This window comes from Entelurus aequoreus, linkage group LG25 (assembly GCF_033978785.1).
Source record: "Entelurus aequoreus isolate RoL-2023_Sb linkage group LG25, RoL_Eaeq_v1.1, whole genome shotgun sequence".
NCBI lineage: Eukaryota > Metazoa > Chordata > Actinopteri > Syngnathiformes > Syngnathidae > Entelurus > Entelurus aequoreus.
Window position 1 is genome coordinate 33,175,038 of NC_084755.1, and position 22,032 is coordinate 33,197,069.

Here is a 22,032-nt window from a genome sequence, read left to right on the forward strand (position 1 = left end):
GTCATCTAGCTCCTGTCCAGAAAGAAGCCTGTTTAAACCTAAATCTAGTCATCTAGCTCCTGTCCAGAAAGAAGCCTGTTTAAACCTAAATCTAGTCATCTAGCTCCTGTCCAGAAAGAAGCCTGTTTAAACCTAAATCTAGTCATCTAGCTCCTGTCCAGAAAGAAGCCTGTTTAAACCTAAATCTAGTCATCTAGCTCCTGTCCAGAAAGAAGCCTGTTTAAACCTAAATCTAGTCATCTAGCTCCTGTCCAGAAAGAAGCCTGTTTAAACCTAAATCTAGTCATCTAGCTCCTGTCCAGAAAGAAGCCTGTTTAAACCTAAATCTAGTCATCTAGCTCCTGTCCAGAACGAAGCCTGTTTAAACGGCGCACAGACATTTTGGGTACACTGCAAAAACTGAAATATAAGTAAGATTAAATATCTCAAATAAGGGTGATATTTGCTTATTTTCTGTCTAATAAGATAATTCTTCTCACTAAACAGATTTTGTGTTAGAGTGTTTTACTTGTTTTAAGGGTTTTGGTCCTAAATGATCTCAGTAAGATATTACAGCTTGTAGCTGAGATTTGATGACCTATATTGAGTAAAACATGCTTGAAACTAGAATATCAACTGTTGCAAAGCTGTGTCATCAACACTCACAAGTATAAAACTACTTTTTTAAAGTAATAATTTCTTACTTCAAGCATGAAAAAAAAAAATTGTGATGCCGAGTGCATATCATTATGTCAAGATAATGACACTAGCATTTGCTTAATTTAAGAATATTTTTCAACATATTGAGCAAAAAGGTCTAATTTTTTTTTCTACGAAGAAAAGTGCACTTGTTATTAGTGAGAATATACTAATTTGAAGGTATTTTTGTGTTCATTGAGGTTAGCTAATTTGACTTGTTTTGGGAAGTCTTGACAAGCCAAATTTTCTTGTTCTATTGGCAGATAATTTTGCTTAGTTAAAATAAAATACCCCTAATTTTTGTATTTTTTTTCTTGTTTTTGAACACTGACTTTTTGCAGTGTAGTTCCCTTTCTAATCAATCAATGACAGGAAAACGGAATTGTTGATTTATGCATTGCTGATCATTTTTCTATTTCATTGTTTGATCCTTTCTTCTATCGACTTTTTAGCTGTTTTCCACAAATGCATTAATTTTTTATCAACAAACTTAAAAAAAAACCTCCATTATTGTCCAATCTCTTTATGTCTATGAACTAGGGCTGCAACAACTAATCGATTAAATCGATTAAAATCTATTATAAAAATAGTTGGCGATTAATCTAATCATCGATTCGTTGGAGCTATGCCAAGCGCATGCGCAGAGGCTTTTTTTTTTTTTTCTTTTTAAATATACACTACTGTTCAAAAGTTTGGGGTCACCCAAACAATTTTGTGGAATAGCCTTCATTTCTAAGAAGAAGAATAGACTGTCGAGTTTCAGATGAAAGTTCTCTTTTTCTGGCCATTTTGAGCATTTAATTGACCCCAAAAATGTGATGCTCCAGAAACTCAATCTGCTCAAAAGAAGGTCAATTTTGTAGCTTCTGTAACGAGCTAAACTGTTGTGAACATGATTGCACAAGGGTTTTCTAATCATCAATTAGCCTTCTGAGCCAATGAGCAAACACATTGTACCATTAGAACACTGGAGTGATAGTTGCTGGAAATGGGCCTCTATACACCTATGTAGATATTGCACCAAAAACCAGACATTTGCAGCTAGAATAGTCATTTACCACATTAGCAATGTATAGAGTGTATTTCTTTAAAGTTAAGACTAGTTTAAAGTTATCTTCATTGAAAAGTACAGTGCTTTTCCTTCAAAAATAAGGACATTTCAATGTGACCCCAAACTTTTGAACGGTAGTGTATATATATTTGTTTTTTTATAAACCTTTATTTATAAACTGCAACATGTACAAACAGCTGAGAAACAATCAAAAGAAGTATGGTGCCAGTATGCTGTATTTTTTCCAATAAAATACTGGAAAGGATAGAAATGTATTTTGTCTCTTTTATCCGATTATTAATCGATTAATCGAAGTAATAATCGACAGATTAATCGATTATCAAATGAATCGTTAGTTGAACAAAGTCACGAGTAAATGTGCAGGAAATGGCTATTTTTGGTTATGTATTGAGTGGTTCAATATTCAATCCCAGTAATGTCGACGGATCCACATGCAAGTACCGTATTTTTCGGACTATAAGTCGCAGTTTTTTTTCATAGTTTGGCCGGGGGTGCGACTTATACTCAGGAGCGACTTATGTGTGAAATTATTAACACATTAGCGTAAAATATCAACTAATATTATTTAGCTCATTCACATAAGAGACTAGACGTACAAGATTTCATGGGATTTAGCGATTAGGAGTGACAGATTGTTTGGTAAACGTATAGCATGTTCTATATGTTATAGTTATTTGAATGACTCTTACCATAATATGTTACATTAACATACCAGGCACGTTCTCAGTTGGTTATTTATGCCTCATATAACGTACACTTATTCAGCCTGTTGTTCACTATTCTTTATTTATTTTAAATTGCCTTTCAAATGTCTATTCTTGGTGTTGGGTTTGGGTGTTGGTCAAATAAATTTCCCCCCAAAATGCGACTTATACTCCAGTGCGACTTATATATGTTTTTTTCCTTCTTTATTATGCATTTTCGGCATTTTACGCGTGACGTATGTAAGAAGGTGCGCTTGTTTTAAGTCTCTGTGAGAAGGAGAGACAAGAAAGAGTGGGAAAGGCATGTAGTGTAATGCCCGCAGCTAAAAGCAACTGCGTGAGAACATATACTCGAATATCACGATGTAGTCATTTTCTATATCGCACAGAGACAAACCCGCAATATATCGAGTATACCGATATATCGCCCAGCCCTACTGACAAATATAAAAAAGTGTTAGCAGAGATACACCATCATTTCCAGACCTTAGAGTGCACCGGTATTGAGGCCAAACCCACCAAATTTTAGAAGAAATAAATATCTTACATATATCAGCCGCACCGGACCATAAGTCGCAGATGTATACCAAAAACTAAAGACTCTGTAAATGTTTGTTTACATACCTTAATTGTTTCCAAACCATGCCTGTCACAAGGCAGTAAAACAGCTGATCAAACAAAACAGAAGTCATCGTCATGGACCCACTAGCTCTCGAATCAGCTGAACAGACTCCATAAGTCCACTGTGAAAAGAATGCCATTGTAAGTTAATAATACTAACACGGACACTTGGAAATGTGTCAGCATATTCTCTAATGCTAACGACGCAAGCTTGATTACATTACGATAGCACGTACAAATATGCATGAAAACACTTCTACACACATCAGACATGGGACGGTTTAGTAAGTATGAATAGTTGTAGTTATACTGTAAAACGTACACATGTTGCTTAGTAAGAGATGAATGAAGAATCCCTTCTAGCAGAAACGCTATAGACGAATAGTAGACGAAACGGGGTATACTTGCGGTTCAAAGCGCGAAACAGGAAGTACATTTCCCACCAGCAGCACCTGCAGTGAGCGAACTCATCCAAAAGACGGCGCCATGGCAAGGACAATAATAAACAAGGCAGTAAAACAGCTGATCAAACAAAACGGAAGTCATCGTCATGGACCCACTAGCTGCGGAAGCTAGCTCTCCAATCAGCTAAACAGACTCAATAAGTTTTGGTGAAGGTACGAAACTGAAACAATAGAAAAAGAATGCCCATCCATCCATCCTTTTTCTACTGCTTGTCCCTTAAAGCCATTGTAAGTTAATAATACTAACACAGACACCTGTAAACGTGTCCACATATTCTCTAATGCTAACAATGCTAGCTCGGTTACATTACGTTAGCACGTGCAAATATGCATGAAAACACTCCTACAGACATCAAGACGTGGGACAGTTTAGTAAGTATGAATAGTTTTAGTTATACTGTAAAACGTACAGTCGTGGTCAAAAGTTTACATACACTTGTGAAGAACATAATGTCATGGCTGTCTTGAATTTCCAATAATTTTTACAATTCTTATTTTTTTGTGACAGAGTGATTGGAGCACATACTTGTTGGTCACAAAAAACATTAATGAAGTTTGGTTCTTTATGAATTAATTATGAGTCTACTGAAAATGTGAGCAAATCTGCTGGGTCAAAAGTATACATACAGCAATGTTAATATTTGCTTACATGTCCTTTGGCAAGTTTCACTGCAATAAGGCGCTTTTGGTAGCCATCCACAAGCTTCTGCTGGAATTTTTGACCACTCCTCTTGACAAAATTGGTGTTTTTCAGCTAAATTTGTTGGTTTTCGGACATGGACTTGTTTCTTCAGCATTGTCCACACTGTCAGGACATTCTAAAACCTTCATTCTAGCCTGATTTAGCCATTCCTTTACCACTTTTGACGTGTGTTTGGGGTCATTGTCCTGTTGGAACACCCAACTGCGCCCAAGACCCAACCTCCGGGCTGAGGATTTTAGGTTGTCCTGAAGAATTTGGAGGTAATCCTCCTTTTTCATTGTCCCATTTAAAGCGCCAGTTCCATTGGCAGCAAAACAGGCCCAGAGCATAATACTACCACCACCATGCTTGACGGTAGGTATGGTGTTCCTGGGATTAAAGGCCTCACCTTTTCTCCTCCAAACATATTGCTGGGTATTGTGGCCAAACGGCTCAATTTTTGTCTCATCTGACATCACATGGACAAAGATAAGACCTTCTGGAGGAAAGTTCTGTGGTCAGATGATAATTTCAATGAGAAGGTGTGTCCAAACTTTTGGCCTCTACTGTATGCCTTTGGGCAAAATAAAACGTTATTGTGTGCATTATTTTGGATAAATACGGGGTCACCGTCCCTCGGTGCACGGTTGATGTTACGGTCATCCGTATTTTGGGAACGCCCGCTTTTGTAGCTGTTCGGCCCGCTCTTTTAGCTACCAGCTCTCAGTGCGGGCAAACGATGGTAGTTAAGAAAATGAAGAAAATGTTTCATATTCTCATTACTTCAAAATAACCACCCTTTGCTCTGAATACTGCTTTGCACACTCTTGGCATTCTCTCCATGAGATTCAAGAGGTACTCACCTGAAATGGTTTTCACTTCACAGCTGCACTTGAAGCTCATAGAGAGAATGCCAAGAGTGTGCAAAGCAGTAATCAGAGCAAAGGGTGGCTATTTTGAAGAAACTAGAATGTAAAACATGTTTTCAGTTATTTCACCTTTTTTTGTGTGTTAAGTACATAACTCCACATGTGTTCATTCATAGTTGTGCTGCCTTCAGTGACAATCTACAATGTAAATAGTCATAAAAATAAAGAAAACACATTGAATGAGAAGGTGTGTCCAAACTTTTGGCCTGTACTGTACTTTAAAAGAGTCCTCGTAGCTTTGCGTATTGAAAATGAAGTTTCGCCATTATAGCGACTGCAGATGATCTATGACAGGAAAATGTTTGACTAGCAAAAAGAGAGCAACTGCAGAAGCTAATTTTGTATATTATTTTAAGTATGTTGTAAGGGATTTGATGGACGACGCAGATAATGGGCACTGATACTGTCAGTCCAACATTGTCTTTCATGGCTGAATGCCTAATTTGTGGAGATGTCCGATAATGGCTTTTTTACCGATATCCGATATTGTCCAACTCTTAATTACCGATACCAATATCAACCGATACCGATACATACAGTGGTGGAATTAACACATTATTATGCCTAATTTTGTTGTGATGCCCCGCTGGATGCATTAAACAATGTAACAAAGTTTTCCAAAATAAATCAACTCAAGTTATGGAAAAAAGTGCCAACATGGCACTGCCATATTTATTATTGAAGTCACAAAGTGCATTATTTTTTTTAACATGCCTCAAAACAATAACAGTGCAATAGTTTTCCATAACAATATTCTTATTTTACTGTTATATTTTTATTCTCATTGTTGCTTTCTATTTTTTATTCTTATTGTAATATTTTTCTATTCTGTTTCCATTTATACCCCCATTATTTACATTTTACTTTTAAAAATGAGATCTCAATTCTGTACACTGCTGCTGGAATTTTAATTTTCCTGAGGGAACTCTCCTGAAGTAATCAATAATGTACTATCTATCTATATCCAAACAGCAGCTTGGAATTTGGGACATGCTCTCCCTGAGAGACTATGAGGAGGTTGGGGTGGGCGGGGGGCCGGGGGGTGTATATTGTAGCGTCCCAGAAGAGTTAGTACTGCAAGGGATTCTGGATATTTGTTCTGTTGTGTTTATGTTGTGCTACGGTGCGGATGTTCTCCCGAAATGTGTTTGGCATTCTTGTTTGGTGTGGGTTCACAGTGTGGCGCATATTTGTAACAGTGTTAAAGTTGTTTATACCCTCACCCTCAGTGTGACCTGTATGGCTGTTGACCAAGTATGCTTTGCATTCACTTGTGAGTGTGTCAAAAGCCGTAGATATTATGTGACTGGGCCGGCACGCAAAGGCAGTACCTTTAAGGTTTATTGGCGCTCTGTACTTCTCCCTACGTCCGTGTACACAGCGGCGTTTTATAAGTCATAAATTTTACTTTTTTAAACCGATACCGATAATTTACGATATTACATTTTAAAGCATTTATCGGCCGATAATATCGGCAGTCCGATATTATCGGACATCCCTACTTTTTAGTCAAGTTTGAGGTCCTCTCGGTCAGGGATGGGTCCCGTTGACATTTGAACCGATACGGTACCATAGCCCGGTACCTGGGAATTGATACAGACTTAGACTTTATTGATCCACAAGGGAAATTGTTCCACACAGTAGCTCAGTTTCAAAGGATGGAAAGGGTAAGGATGGAAAGGATAATGCAGGTATTAAGTAGATTAAAAATGTACCATAGTAGCAAATATAAAATATAACATACATGTAATATTTACATATTATATATACTGTATATAATATATACTGATATATTATTATATTTGTATACAATATATAAAAAATCCCAATTACCATGTACAATATTACAGTATATGTAACAGCTGCAGCAACAAAAAAGAAAGAAAAAAGGCAGCATAAAATAGAGAGTAGATCCAGCAGAAAATAGACATTATAAACAAAGAGAGGCAGCTAACATAGAAGCGGTCAGGTAATAGACATATCATCTATTGCTTTTTTTTTTTTACAGCTTTATTTTACGTTCCAGCGATTTCTACCAAACATACTTGCTTTGTTGGTGTTAAAAATTGCATTATTACAGTTTATGGCTTGAGTGATTGTTTCCCCGAGCCGGTGTTTAGTCTACAACCAGACATGACGTCACATGCAACAAAGGTATAGAAAAATGCCACCTTTGGATTTTACGTGGATCGATACCCGGCTGGTACTGACTACAGAATTCGGTCAGTGCCTATAAAAGTACCGAACTCTGTACCCTTTCTTACTTACCCTTAGTGCAGTGCCAGCCTGGAACCTCGCAAATCGTGGTTTAGCCTTTTTTTTGGGGAGTGAAAAAAGTCGCAAATCAGATCTTTGTTTTGTTCCCTTTAATGAAAGACTATATTAATTTTATAAGTAGATTTAATTAACTTGGAATATTCAGGTATATACAGTACAGGCCAAAAGTTTGGACACACCTTCTCCTCATTCAATGCATTTTCTTTATTTCCATGACTATTTACATTGTAGATTGTCACTGAAGGCATCAAAACTATGAATGAACACATGTGGAGTTATGTACTTAACAAAAAAAGGGGAAATAACTGAAAACATGTTTTATATTCTAGTTTCTTCAAAATAGCCACCCTTTGTTCTGATTACTGCTTTGCACACTCTTGGCATTCTCTCCATGAGCTTCAAGAGGTAGTCACCTGAAATGGTTTTCACTTCACAGGTGTCCTAGTTTTGATGCCTTCAGTGACAATCTCACAAGCTTTTGACCTTCCTTTTTTTCCCAATAACACCTGGTGTCGAACTTTGAGTCGGGTGTACGTGTCACAAAAACATTTCAACATCTCACCCAAGTTAAAGGCCTACTGAAAGCCACTACTACCGACCACGCAGTCTGATAGTTTATATATCAATGATGAAATCTTAACATTGAAACACATGCCAATACGGCCGGGTTAACTTATAAAGTGCAATTTTAAATTTCCAGCGACACTTCCGGTTGAAAACGTCTAGATATGATGATGTATGCGCGTGACGTCACGGAGAGAACGAATGTTGATGAGCAGATGAGGGCTGGCTGGCGTAGGTGGAGAGCTAATGTTTTTAGCATAGCTCTGTGAGGTCCCGTTGCTAAGTTAGCTTCAATGGCGTCGTTAGCAACAGCATTGTTAAGCTTCGACAGGCTGGAAAGCATTAACTGTGTAGTTACATGTCCATGGTTTAATAGTATTGTTGATTTTCTGTCTATCCTTCCAGTCAGGGGTTTATTTATTTTCTTTCTATCTGCATTTGAGCCCGATGCTATCACGTTAGCTCCGAAGCTAAAGTGTTTCGTCGATGTATGGTCGTGGAGATAAAAGTCACTGTGAATGCCCATTTCGCGTTCTCGACTCTCATTTTCAGGAGGATATAGTATCCGAGGTGGTTTAAAATACAAACCCGTGATCCACAATAGAAAAAGGAGAGAGTGTGGAATCCAATGAAGCCTTGCACCTTAGTTGCGGTCAGAGCAAAAAAAGATACGTCCTGCACTTCACGCTAGTCCTTCACTCTCACGTTCCTCATCCACAAATCTTTCATCCTCGCTCAAATTAATGGGGTAATCGTCGCTTTCTCGGTCCGAATCTCTCTCTCTGCTGGTGTAAACAATGGGGAAATGTGAGCAGCCCTTCCTCCTGTGACGTCACGCTACTTCCGGTATAGGCAAGGCTTTTTTTTATCAGCGACCAAAAGTTGCAAACTTTATCGTCGATGTTCTCTACTAAATCCTTTCAGCAAAAATATGGCAATATTGCGAAATGATCAAGTATGACACATAGAATGGATCTGCTATCCCCGTTTAAATAAAAAAAATTCATTTCAGTAGGCCTTTAATTGGGCATACATGCACCATACACCCGCCCCTTCCCCAATCAACGCCTTCACCACTGCTTAATTCCTCTTCGGGGTTATGGACGGCTGAGTAGCGCTTTATAGCAGCAGGCCGGCCCCCAGGGCCCCAAATCCCCCCCCCCCCCCCTGTTGCGAGTTGTTGTGATTATATGTATCATGTTTATGTGTGCTATGCTATGTGAGGTTTTTTCCTTGGACCCTCCCAAGGGTCCAGCCTTAGACTGATATTTTTTTCACTCTTCCCCCCTTTCCCAATATCACCTTTTTCCCACCTTTTTTAAGGAGCGCTGTAAGTGGCTGATCCGTTGGCGGTCCCGTCTTGTCCCCCCGTAACGTATGTCTGCTCTTAGTGGGACTGTGCCGAAAATGAAATTTCAGTTCTTATGTGTCTTGTACATGTTAAAGAATGGACAATAATAAAGCATCTTGAATCTACAATGTAAATAGCCATGAAAATAAAGAAAATGCATTGAAATGAGAAGGTGTGTCCAAACTTTTGGCCTGTACTGTACGCGCCAGAGCAGATCCAGTACGGTACTGACACCTAGTGAACAGTCAGCATACACGACTAGATATCACATTGGTTTATTTCTCTTTAAAAATGCCATAACTTTGACTAAACGTCGCCTATAGGAAAATCGAACAAATCCGATCCGATTATGAAAATCCTTAGTCGAAGTCCACTCCTCACTTTCAACTATTTTGGACTTGTATATTGGCCCCTGAACCTTTATAGTACTCTGACATCTGTTTCTTCCTCGACTCTAGAGTGCCTTGGCCTATGTCTGTGCTCTAATATGGTTTAGTTTCACATTGCAGTCTTCTGTTTTTACCAGGTTCCCGATGTTGAACATGTCCACCCCCAGCGAGCTGAAGTCTCCCTGCGTGACTCGCAACGGGATGGTGAAGTTGCCCCCCAGCCAGCCCAACGGTCTGGGCAGCGCCAGCATCACCAAAGGCACCCCTGCTGCCAAGAACCGTCTGTGCCAGTCCTCTTCAGTGCCCTCCATTTTGCCTCCCCCGCCATCCTCCCTACCCTACCACCACCACCACCACCTGGACAGCGGGGTCATGCCACATTCGGCGGCCTCTATTCTGGGGTCCGACCTGGAACCCGGGAAGCAGCTGTTAGGGCTGAAGAGCCTCCGTCAACTACCCCCTCTCACTTTGCCCAAACCCATCCTGTTGGAGCGACAGATGGTCCTGGACGAGAAGCTGCTAAACCGACTGCTCTGGTACTTCACCACGGCTGAAAAGTGCGTGTTGACGCAGGTATGCAAGACATGGCGCAGAGTGCTGTACCAGCCAAAGTTCTGGGAGGGTGTGACACCCATACTGCACGCCAAGGAGCTTTACACCCTGTTGCCCAACGGAGAGAAGGAGTTTGTCAGTCTTCAGGCCTTCGCCCTGCGTGGCTTCCAGGCGTTTTGCTTAGTGGGCGTGTCAGACCTGGACATTTGCGAGTTCATCGACAACTACCCGCTCTCCAAGAAGGGCGTACGCTCCGTCAGCCTCAAGAGGTCCACCATCACGGACGCTGGTTTGGAGGTGAGTCACTCGCTCTCATGGAATGACTGAGATTTAATCTATATACGGATGTAAGGGATACCGTTAAACGTGATAAAATTCCCGGCTGTTACTATTACCCTTTCAAATTTTAATTACAGTAAAACTGTGATTGATTACTTTACTTTGAAAAATTTCCTGCTCATTTCCTGCTGACATAAATACAAAATGCATTAACGTCTTCCTCCCATTACTGTCACGGTCAGGGCGCATGCGCTCTGCTTGTCTATGCTATATATCTATAATAAATAATCTTAGAGGTATACCGACCCCTGGTGTCTGTTGCCGTCATCTCCCTCCTACAACCATAACAATTACAAACATAACCCGTTTTGCTTTTAGTAAGTAAGTAAGTACATTTTTATCTAAAAAGCGCTTTTCACAGATAAAATCACAAAGCGCTGTACAAAACATAGGTGAAGTAAAACAACAATTCAATTTAAAACAACAGGGGAAACGTCATACAAAGGATACAAAGTGGATTAAAAATGATAGTTAAAAGATGCATTACCTAAAAGCTTTACTAAAAAGAGAAGTTTTTAAATGTTTCTTAAAAGTTTCAGCACAGTCAAGATCACGGAGAGACTGTTGCAAGTTGTTCCACAGTCTGGGAGCTATAGCCTGGAATGCCAGGTGACAAGTTCAAACACTGATGACATCTTTTAAACAAGACAAGAGGCAAATAATTAAACAGAGACAGAATTCAATTTGGACTCAATTCAGGAGAATTGCCTGTACACTGTACCCTTGTACAGTATCTCAGCACGCTCTGGCAAAAGATTGTACTTTCTTTATTTCACTTTTTTCCGACCACATGACTACAGCTTCCACTTCCAAAGGGAAGTGGGTCATAAACAGCGTTGCCTTTAGTTACCGAACAGTTCAAAAGAAGAGGTGGTAAAATAGTTGAAAAAGAGGTTCGTAAAACAGTTCAAAAAGGAGGTTCAAGAAGAGGTCGCCTGGAGGGGAGTCTGGTCCTGCTTCCTCTCCGCTTTGAAGTCCTTGGGTTAGAACAATATCTTTCTGTTGATTACCATACATGAAAGAAAACAGAACACCTTAATTTTGCTTCCCCCCCCTACACAGTGGAGTTTTACGAGCCTTACTCTTGGTAGGTTCCAAAGACATCTTTTGTCTTCTCACCAGACACTCAATGTAACACAACGTTTTTGTGATAACTTACAAACAATTATTCTAGCACCACGTCTCCACGGGTTTCAAAACAAGTTTTTGGGATCTGTAGAAGACCCTGGCCTGAAGACCGGAGGCTGCGCCCTGAAGAGTAAGGGCATAACAAGTCAGTGATGTACTGAAGGGCCCCACCATGCAACGCACGGAATGTCAGGACTAAAATCTTAAACTCAATGCGGAATTTAACTGGAAGTCAATGAAGACTGGACCAAACGGGGGTGATATGGGCTGTTCTGGGTGCACGGGTCTAAAGTCTGGCAGCCGCATTTTGTGACTTTGAGGCTGTAAATGTGGCGCTTAGAGCCAAGCTATTTCGATATACTGTAAATGGAGTGCTTACCCAAAATAAACTGGAAAAAACGCCCCCCCGACCAGCTGGCCCAAACGCACCACTGTCGTGTGTTATTACAACTACATACACTGTTGAGCTAGCTTTGTAGGAACAAAACATGAAATGTGGGCTAATACTTTGCAGATACTGTAATATGTATTTTTTTGTTTTGTTGTTGTTTTGTCTCCACAATTTCCCCCTCTGTTCTTTTTTGTTTTTACTTCTTTCTGTCCCCTCCAGCTGCATAAAACACTAAATATATCCAAACATTGAATAAAGTCAAATAAAAATAAGGCAACAACAAAAGTATCCCGCACTTCTCTTTTGTAAAGTAAGTTATTACAGCAGATATGGGCATCTACATCAATATAATTTGGACAATTTAAACAAAAAAAAACCAAATAAATAACTTGAGACGTGCCCTGGGCCGGATTGTGGATGCTGGGCCATAGTTTAGTGACCCCTGCTTTAGTAGATGAGGCCCTTAATATACTGTATATCTATTGTATATACAAAATAATAGCACTGAATAAAATGCAATGAAAGAACAATAAAAATGTGTCAATATTATAATACAGTGTAATCAGTGAAATATTAACAGAGAAAGGGGGCGTTTAAATGAAAAGAGGTTGTAATTCTCCGTAAAAAGAGCACAAAATTCCATCGACTAGAACACAGGTGTCAAACTCATTTCATTTTATTTGGACCTCAAAAGCCTGGAAATAATATGTATCAATAAAATACTGTAACTTTTCTTACTTTCTTTCTATTTTGGGAGAAAAAGAATACATGTACTCCATGGAATCGCAAATTATGTTAACTTAAATGTTGTCTAATTATGCAAAAATATTTTATCAAAACATTCAAACCATTTTTAAATATAAATACATACTAATAATAATGATGATTTCAAAGCATGTGATCCATCAAATTGTGCAATGTAAAAGTAGCAATAGGTTTCATGATAAAATTGTGAAATTTACTGTAGTTTTTACAGCATTTTTTTTTATAAATGAAAAAAGCAGTACTTTCTTTTACTGTAATAAACTGTGGTGTCGTTTTGGCATTTACAGTAATACACCGAAAAATCTACATTTATTGATTTGCGGTAAAAAAAACAAACAACAAAACTGTAAATTTTACTGTAAAATTGCATTTTTTTAATTTACAGTAAAAAAACAAATGTACATTTTACAGGAAAATTGTTGCAACTGAGCTGCCTTTTTTTTTTTACCATAAAAACAGCTGTACGTTTTTTCCATTTACAGTAACATACGCTACATTTTGAGGTGAAATTATTGCAACTTGCCATATTTTTATACATTTTAATTTTTAAAAGATCAACTAATAAAATGCATTATTAGCATTGGATTCACTGTTAGAAGCGGCCCTCTGGGGGCAAACATAACTGCGAAGTGGCCCTCAGTGAAAACGACTTTTGACACCTTTGGACTAGAACAGGGGTCGGCAACCCGCGGCTCTAGATGCGGCTCTTTAGCGCCGCCCTAGTGGCTCTCTGAAGCTTTTTAAAAAAATGTATGAAAAATGGAAAAAGATGAGGGGGAAACATTTTTTTTGTTTGTTTTAATATGGTTTCTGTAGGAGGACAAACATGACACAAACCTCCATAATTGTTGTAAAGCACACTGTTTATATTAAACATGCTTCACTGATTCGAGTATTTGGCGAGCTCCGTTTTGTCCTACTAATTTTGGCGGTCCTTGAACTCACCTTAGTTTGTTTACATGTATAACTTTCTCCGACTTTCTTGGACGTGTTTTATGCCACTTTTTTTCGGTCTCATCTTGTCCACCAAACTTTTAACGTTGTGCGTGAATGCACAAAGGTGAGTTTTGTTGATGTTATTGACTTGTGTGGAGTGCTAATCAGACATATTTGGTCACTGCATGACTGCAAGCTAATCGATGCTAACATGCTATTTAGGCTAGCTATATGTACATATTGCATCATTATGCCTCATTTGTAGATATATTTGAGCTCATTTAGTTTCCTTTAAGTCATCTCAATTCAATGTATATCTCATGACACACTATCTGTATGTAGTATAGCTTTTAATTTGTTGCGGCTCCAGACAAATTTGTTTTTGTATTTTTGCTCCAATATGGCTCTTTCAACATTTTGGGTTGCCGACCCCTGGACTAGAACCTACATCAAATCCCTAATCACCTTTATTTTTTTAAAATATATTCTAAAAAAAACAACAATACATTTTCAATGTTGTTAGGATCATTGGTGTCCACTTTGGCTTAAGAATTCTAGCAAGAGCACGAGTAAAAAAAAACAAAAAAACGAGAATCAGCTGTAAGTTGAAATAAACAACTATTGTGGTCAACCTATGCTGACATTTTGTTGGCTTTGTTTACATGCTGTCATGTTCCACTGCTGTGAGCAGAAGCAGTTGAACGTTGGGGAAGCGTTCCTCACAAGAGGGCTATTCTGGGATGAGTGCGCGGTTGTCATGGTGAAAGCTGGAAGTGTTGACTGCGTGATCTACTGTATATATGGACGTCCTTGTTGTGGGTGCATCGGCGATTGATCTCGCCTTAAACTGAAGAACCCCACGCAGTCTTTTGACAGCATCTTGGGAGCTCGATATTGCAATAAATGACATTTGGCAGTTTGTTGGAAAAACATCTCTTTACAAATCATCCCACTTATATCAGTCAAGTGGAATATATTATATTTACATGACTAACAAATCATATATTTATTTGGCAAAAAAACGCAAAAACGACAAAAATAGTCAAATAATTTAATAAGCGGATAGCAGCGAACTGTGTATCTCGCCACCTCCATTGTGGCAAATAAACAACAATTCTTACAAGTATTATTATCACTGGAGGACGAGGTTAAACATGTTGCATACCGAGTAAGAGCAAAGCAGGAGCAGACAAGAAGGAATGCTAACCGCTAAGCTGGCGGCTAAGGTAGCTTGAAACATCACAAAAAACAAGTTCCTAGTAATAAACAGTGTTGGGACTTTACTTTCGTCGGTAAATAGTAATCTAATGCGTTATTTTTTATATTCAGTAACTCAGTTGCCGTTACTACATGATGCGTTACTGCGTTATTTTACGTTATTTTTGATGTAGTATCGGCTAGAAACTGAGAAGATCTGAGAGTGTTTTATTGCTGCGGTGTCGTCCTTGTGAATGTTCCTCTGTCCTCTGTGTGGGTGTATGTATGTGTGTGTGTGTGGGAGGGGGCGTGTCTGTGTTTACTAACAAGACAAGCCGAAGCCGAGTTTCTTAACATGGAGATATTCTCACTACTTTTCTTTTGTCGACCACAAAGAAAAGAACATTTTAGTTAAGTGTAAGTTGTGTCTTGGATCAAAGATCCTATCCTAGCAATTCAAATCTGCTGAAACAGCTACAAAAGCAACATGCTTCGACGAAGCTAGTAAAGAGAGACACACTTCACCTCCTAAGCAACAGCGGCTGGATTTTAAAGAGGCACTGCTAGCCAGGACAACATTGATAGAGACATTGCAGCGTGTGTGCTAGAAGACATGCAGGCTATTTCTACAGTGGAGTCACCCGCTTTCAGGCAGCTAATTAGCATGATACCGGGCGTCAAATGGCACTTGGACAGTGAGTACATAAAAATGGAAAGCGAGCTAAAGAAGACTGAAGGTACACACATTCGATCAATTCTCTTATATACTCTTTCATTCTAGACTTCTAGAATGTTTGATTATCACATCACTCTAAATGTATAGACTATAAAGTTCACAAACATAAAGAGGGATGCTAGTGGGCCAGGCCAATCTTTCCTTATCTCTAAACTAAAACTGGGGAAATGTGTAGAGTGTTCTGGGCTTCAGACATGATTTTATTTCACAATTCCTTGAGAGAAAAAAACGCCTGGTTAGGCTTTGTGTATGTAGTGTGTGCCTTCCTTGGTTTACAGCTATGTTGTTATTATGCTGTTTGTTACTTATGTATGTTATGTTGCAGCTATTTAAAGTAGTTTTGTCAATTTGTTCTGGCCTGAAACAAATTGGCCCTTTGAAACATATCTTTGTCTTTGTGTGTTGTATGTAGACCACATTGCTTAGCAGAGTTCAGTGATGCAAATACATGTCAAGTTGATCAACACATTGTATTATTCTCCAGTGCAATAACATTACTGAAATGAAGGCTAAAAGGGCACTAAAGGGGGCCTTTAAAAATAAAATAAAAAAATTAATAAAATATTTATATATATATTAATATATATATATATAAGTAACTAGTTACTTTTCACAGTAACACGTTACTTTTTGATGTAAGTAACTGAGTTAGTAACGGAGTTGTTTTTAAAATAAGGCAAGGCAAGGCAAGGCAAGGCAACTTTATTTGTATAGCGCTTTTCATACACAAGGCAGACTCAAAGTGCTTCACAGACAACAAAGTGAAATGTAAGAAAATAAAAGCAAAATTAAAATGCAGACAATAACAATAACTAGTTACTTTTCACAGTAACACGTTACTTTTTGATGTAAGTAACTGAGTTAGTAACGGAGTTGTTTTTAAAATAAAGTAACTAGTAACTGTAGCTAGTTACTGGTTTTCAGTAACTAACCCAACACTGGTAATAAATGAAAGCGCATTACAGGAGAAAGTAAGCAGCCGTTAACAGGAAACTAACAAGTAGAAGCTAGAGAGAGGACAGCAGTCTGAGGAAGATCCATAGTTCCGTCGTGTCGATAACAAAGGTAGTATCAGTGTATGATCGATACAGAGGGATTAGATAAAAGCTGGGCAAATATCTTGACTAGGGGGGCCACGTTGAGAGAAACAAATGTGTCTGGGGGGGGCCCAACGTGTATGTGTATAAATTATATATACACATTTAGCTGTAAAATTCTGCTGTACAGTATGTGTGTTTGGGTCCCTTTTTTCTAGGAACACTAATACCAAAAGTCACCATGTCCGATAGAGTTCTAAAAACGTTATGACAGACCACTTAAAAAAACATGAATGGAATTTTACAGTTTTGTACTGAATGGTACACCCAAAATGTACATTCAAATAAAGAAAGTGGGATTTACAATATTAACTATGAGCAATAAAACACTGAATATCAACAACATATGAACGTCGCTCCTCTTTCACTTCACAGACCAGCTCCTTCATAGTTGTGTATCTTTTACAATCAAGCAAAGCACAACAAAAGTGTAACAAACAGCAAAATATGAATGCAATGTGTAATAAACACCTACAATATGATATATATTATCATGTAAAAATCTGCTTCCGCGTTTTTTTCTGACACATGCGTTTCGGGCTGGCTGCTCTGAAAACAAACCCCGCCCACTTTGCTTTGTTCCTGGTCTGAGCTGCTGTGACGTAGATTACTGTAATAACTCCTATAACACTCAAAAGCTCAGATTCCGACCATTGGAATTAGAGATGTCCGATATTATCGGCCGATAAATGCTTTAAAATGTAATATCGGAAATTATCGGTATCGGGTTCAACCTCCCGATTTTCCCCGGAGACTCCCAAATTTCAGTGCCCCTCTTGAATATCTCCCGGGGCAACCATTCTCCTGATTTCCACCCGTACAACATTATTGGGGGCGAGCATTAAAGCCACTGTCTTTAGTGTCCTCTACAACCTGTCGTCACGTCCGCTTTTCCTCCATACAAACAGCGTGCCGGCATACTTGATCAACAGCCATACAGGTCAAACTGAGTGTGGCCGTATAAACAACTTTAACACTGTTACAAATATACGCCAGACTGTGAACCCACACCAAACAAGAATGACAAACACATTTCGGGAGAACATCCGCACCGTAACACAACATAAACACAACAGAACAAATACCCAGAACCCCTTGCAGCACTAACTCTTCCAGGACGCTACAATATACACCCCCCGCTACCACCAAACTCCGCCCCCCCCCCAGTAGATTAGTAGATTGCACAGTACAGTACATATTCTGTACAATTGACCACTAAATGGTAACACCCCAAAAAGTTTTTCAACTTGTTTAAGTCGGGGTCCACGTAAATCAATTCATGGTAAAGTTACATTGTTTAATGCATCCAGCGGGGCATCACAACAAAATTAGGCATACTAATGTGTTAATTCCTTGACTGTATACACTACCGTTCAAAAGTTTGGGGTCACCCAAACAATTTTGTGGAATAGCCTTCATTTCTAAGAACAAGAATAGACTGTCGCGTTTCAGATGAAAGTTCTCTTTTTCTGGCCATTTTTGAGCGTTTAATTGACCCCACAAATGTGATGCTCCAGAAACTCAATCTGCTCAAAGGAAGGTCAGCTTTGTAGCTTCTGTAACGAGCTAAACTGTTTTCAGATGTGTGAACATGATTGCACAAGGGTTTTCTAATCATCAATTAGCCTTCTGAGCCAATGAGCAAACACATAGTACCATTAGAACACTGGAGTGATAGTTGCTGGAAATGGGCCTCTATACACCTATGTAGATATTGCACCAAAAACCAGACATTTGCAGCTAGAATAGTCATTTACCACATTAGCAATGTATAGAGTGTATTTCTTTAAAGTTAAGACTAGTTTAAAGTTATCTTCATTGAAAAATAAGGACATTTCAATGTGACCCCAAACTTTTGAACGGTAGTGTATATCGGTATCGGTTGATATCGGTAATTAAGAGTTGGACAATATCGGAATATCGGATATCGGCAAAAAAGCCATTATCGGACATCTCTAATTGAAATACTTTCTATAGCTCAAGTCTTACGGTCATTTAAAAACAGCACTGCATATCATAATGGCGGCTACAGTTTTGGTGTTAAAGGTCTAAAAAAAAAAAATTATGTAAAACGTCCGGCAGGCCGGATTGAAAATCTTAACGGGCCGCATGTGGCCCGCGGGCCCCATTTAGCCCAGGAATGGATTAAATTGATATTCTGGTTTTAACAGAATCTGTGTTTTAATATTTCTGTTATAGTTTACCAATCTAGGGAGTCCACGGACAACGGGGACTTTTGAGGGTAAAAACAAAGGACTTGAAGGAGTGTAGTTTTTATTTTTGTTTAGTTATTGTGTACTATTGACTTTGTATGTAATACAAGAGAAAATGGTACTAGTTTAAATATTGTCTTCATGTTGTCACATTGTCAATAGCACTCTTTATGACAGTTAATGCATGTGGACCTGGTATCAATATTGGCCAATCCCACTCATTAATGATCGGTATCGCATAAAACCTTGATCCTAACATCTCAGATAGTTGTGTGTTATTTATATGACTAGCAACTTTTGAATTTTTTTTTTCTTTAACGAAACAAATCTACACTTTAAACAGTGTGGTTATTGTCGTCATGCTTTTTGTGGTAGTTTGTCATTAAATAGAAGCACACAGTAATGTTGGAATTGCAGTTATACATATTCAAAATAAATATTCTTTGACCCTTTGCAGATGGTTCATGCGCTACCTGTTGAAGACCACTGGTCAAAAGTATCAACGATACACTGCAAAAACTGAAATCTAAGTAAGATTAAATATCTCAAATAAGGGTGATATTTGCTTATTTTCTGTCTGATAAGATCATTCTTCTCACTAAGCAGATTTTATGTTAGAGTGTTTTACTTGTTTTAAGTGTTTTGGTCCTAAATGATCTCAGTAAGATATTACAGCTTGTTGCTGAGATTTGATGACCTATATTGAGTAAAACATGCTTGAAACTAGAATATCAACTGTTGCAAAGCTGTGTCATCAACACTCACAAGTATAAAACTACTTTTTTAAAGTAATCATTTCTTATTTCAAGCATGAAAAAAAATCATGACTTTGACAAAAATGTGTCTCATAATTAAAACAGATGACAGCCAAATGGACTTTGCTGTTTTATTTTCAATGAAACAATAGAAAATACGTACTCATATAGTAGTACAGTTGGCACAGTTCAGTAAACTGACAGTTAATATTTAAACATTTAACATGTGACATTTCTAACAATTTTGAACAGAAATAGTTCATGCACATTCAGATAAATTCTTCAAAATTACAATAAAAAATGTTTGGCCGGGGGCCGGGCTGTATATATGCGCACTAATTGACTGAAAGAGCACGCACTTGGCGCGATGATGTCATGTTATGGATGGGAAAATGCATTTTTAGACAATATGATTTGCCTGAGCGGCTAGGAGACCCCGAGAGTAACAAGCGCTTGCCTTGTTTCCATTAAGAACAATAAATTAGTTTTTAGTATAAGTTTGCTGGTTTCAAGAAATGTAATGTAACGCATATCATTATGTCAAGATAATGGCACTAGCATTTACTTCATTTAAGAACATTTTTCAACATATTGAGCAAAAAGGTGTCTTTTTTTTTTCTACCAAGAAAAGTGCACTTGTTATTAGTGAGAATATACTTATTTTAAGGTATTTTTGGGTTCATTGAGGTTAGCTAATTTTACTTGTTTTGGAAAGTCTTGACAAGCCAAATTTTCTAGTTCTATTGGCAGATAATTTTGCTTAGTTCAAATAAAATACCCCTCATTTTTGTAATTTTTTTTCTTTTTGAACACTGACTTTTTGCAGTGTAGTTTATGGCATTTTTTATAAGTGCGACCATAATTCTAATTTTTCCGCCATTCTTGACCAGTCTAGGCTTTTTGTGGCCCTAAACAAGATTTTGTTTGTGGCCCCATTTCAGGGCAAATATCTGTTTCTCAGCTGTGGTCCCATATATAATTGTAATACACTTTTCTACCACTTGTGGCAGTTATGTCAGAGAAGTTTCTTCAGCACAAAAAATATGACTAAAGTGATTAAAGCTGTATTTTCCTTTGCACTTTAATTGTATTTACGGTTTAGTTAAGACATATTTATTATTAATTCATACATTTTATCACAGCATAATTGTACTGGTAATATTACTGGTGTAACATGCTAGTGCTGACTGCAGCCTAGTGAGTGGTATGATACAGTTTTACCTCGCTGCATTGCACTTCGAAAGTTGTGGCTTGTATAGGTGACTTTGTGTGTGTTATTTCATGTCTAGAGGGTTTTCTTCATGTTAAAAAAATGTTTTGAAGAGTTTTTTTTGGCTGTGCGATATGGATTAAAACTGATATCCAGGTATTTTTAGGCCGAATGGCGGTATACGATATATACCGATATCTTAAACAAAACGTGCAAAGTAAGGTTGTGTTTTACGGCGAGATAACCAGTGTTGAGAGTACTCAGATTATTTGTGTTGTAAGTAGTAACCAGGGTTGTACGGTATACCAGTACCGTATTTTTCGGACTATAAGTCACAGTTTTTTTTCATAGTTTGGCCGTGGGTGCGACTTATACTCAGGAGCGACTTATGTGTGAAATTATTAAACACATTAGCGTAAAATATCAAATAATATTATTTAGCTCATTCACGTAAGAGACTAGACGTATAAGATTTCATGGGATTTAGCGATTAGGAGTGACAGATTGTTTGGTAAACATATAGCATGTTCTATATGTTATAGTTATTTGAATGACTCTTACCATAATATGTTACGTTAACATACCAGGCACGTTCTCAGTTGGTTATTTATGCCTCATATAACGTACACTTATTCAGCCTGTTGTTCACTATTCTTTATTTATTTTAAAATGCCTTTCAAATGTCTATTCTTGGTGTTGGCTTTTTTAAATACATTTCCCCCAAAAATGCGACTTATACTCCAGTGCGACTTATATATGTTTTTTTCCTTCTTTATCATGCATTTTCGGCCAGTGTGACTTATACTCCGGAGCGACTTATACTACGAAAAATACGGTACTCGTAAAGTACCACGATACTAATGAATCATATTCGGTACTATACCGCCTCTAAAAAGAACGGGTTCCACACCCCACCTTCGTCACGCCGTGACATTGCTGGTTTTACAAGCAGAGGAGCATGTTCGGCAGCGCACAATCATGG

The 22,032-nt window shown here is 38.2% G+C and overlaps 1 protein-coding gene across 3 annotated transcripts in view; it reads left to right on the forward strand.

Moving 5' to 3' along the window:
* Positions 1 to 22,032, forward strand: part of fbxl16 (F-box and leucine-rich repeat protein 16) — an 82,418-nt gene that overhangs the window by 39,995 nt on the left and 20,391 nt on the right. For all 3 annotated transcript variants that reach the window (XM_062037336.1, XM_062037334.1, XM_062037335.1), the window contains exon 2: positions 9,869 to 10,580. In XM_062037336.1, coding sequence (XP_061893320.1) covers positions 9,876 to 10,580 — 705 coding nt within the window. In that variant the 5' untranslated portion in view covers positions 9,869 to 9,875. The remainder of the gene's footprint in view (positions 1 to 9,868; positions 10,581 to 22,032) is intronic.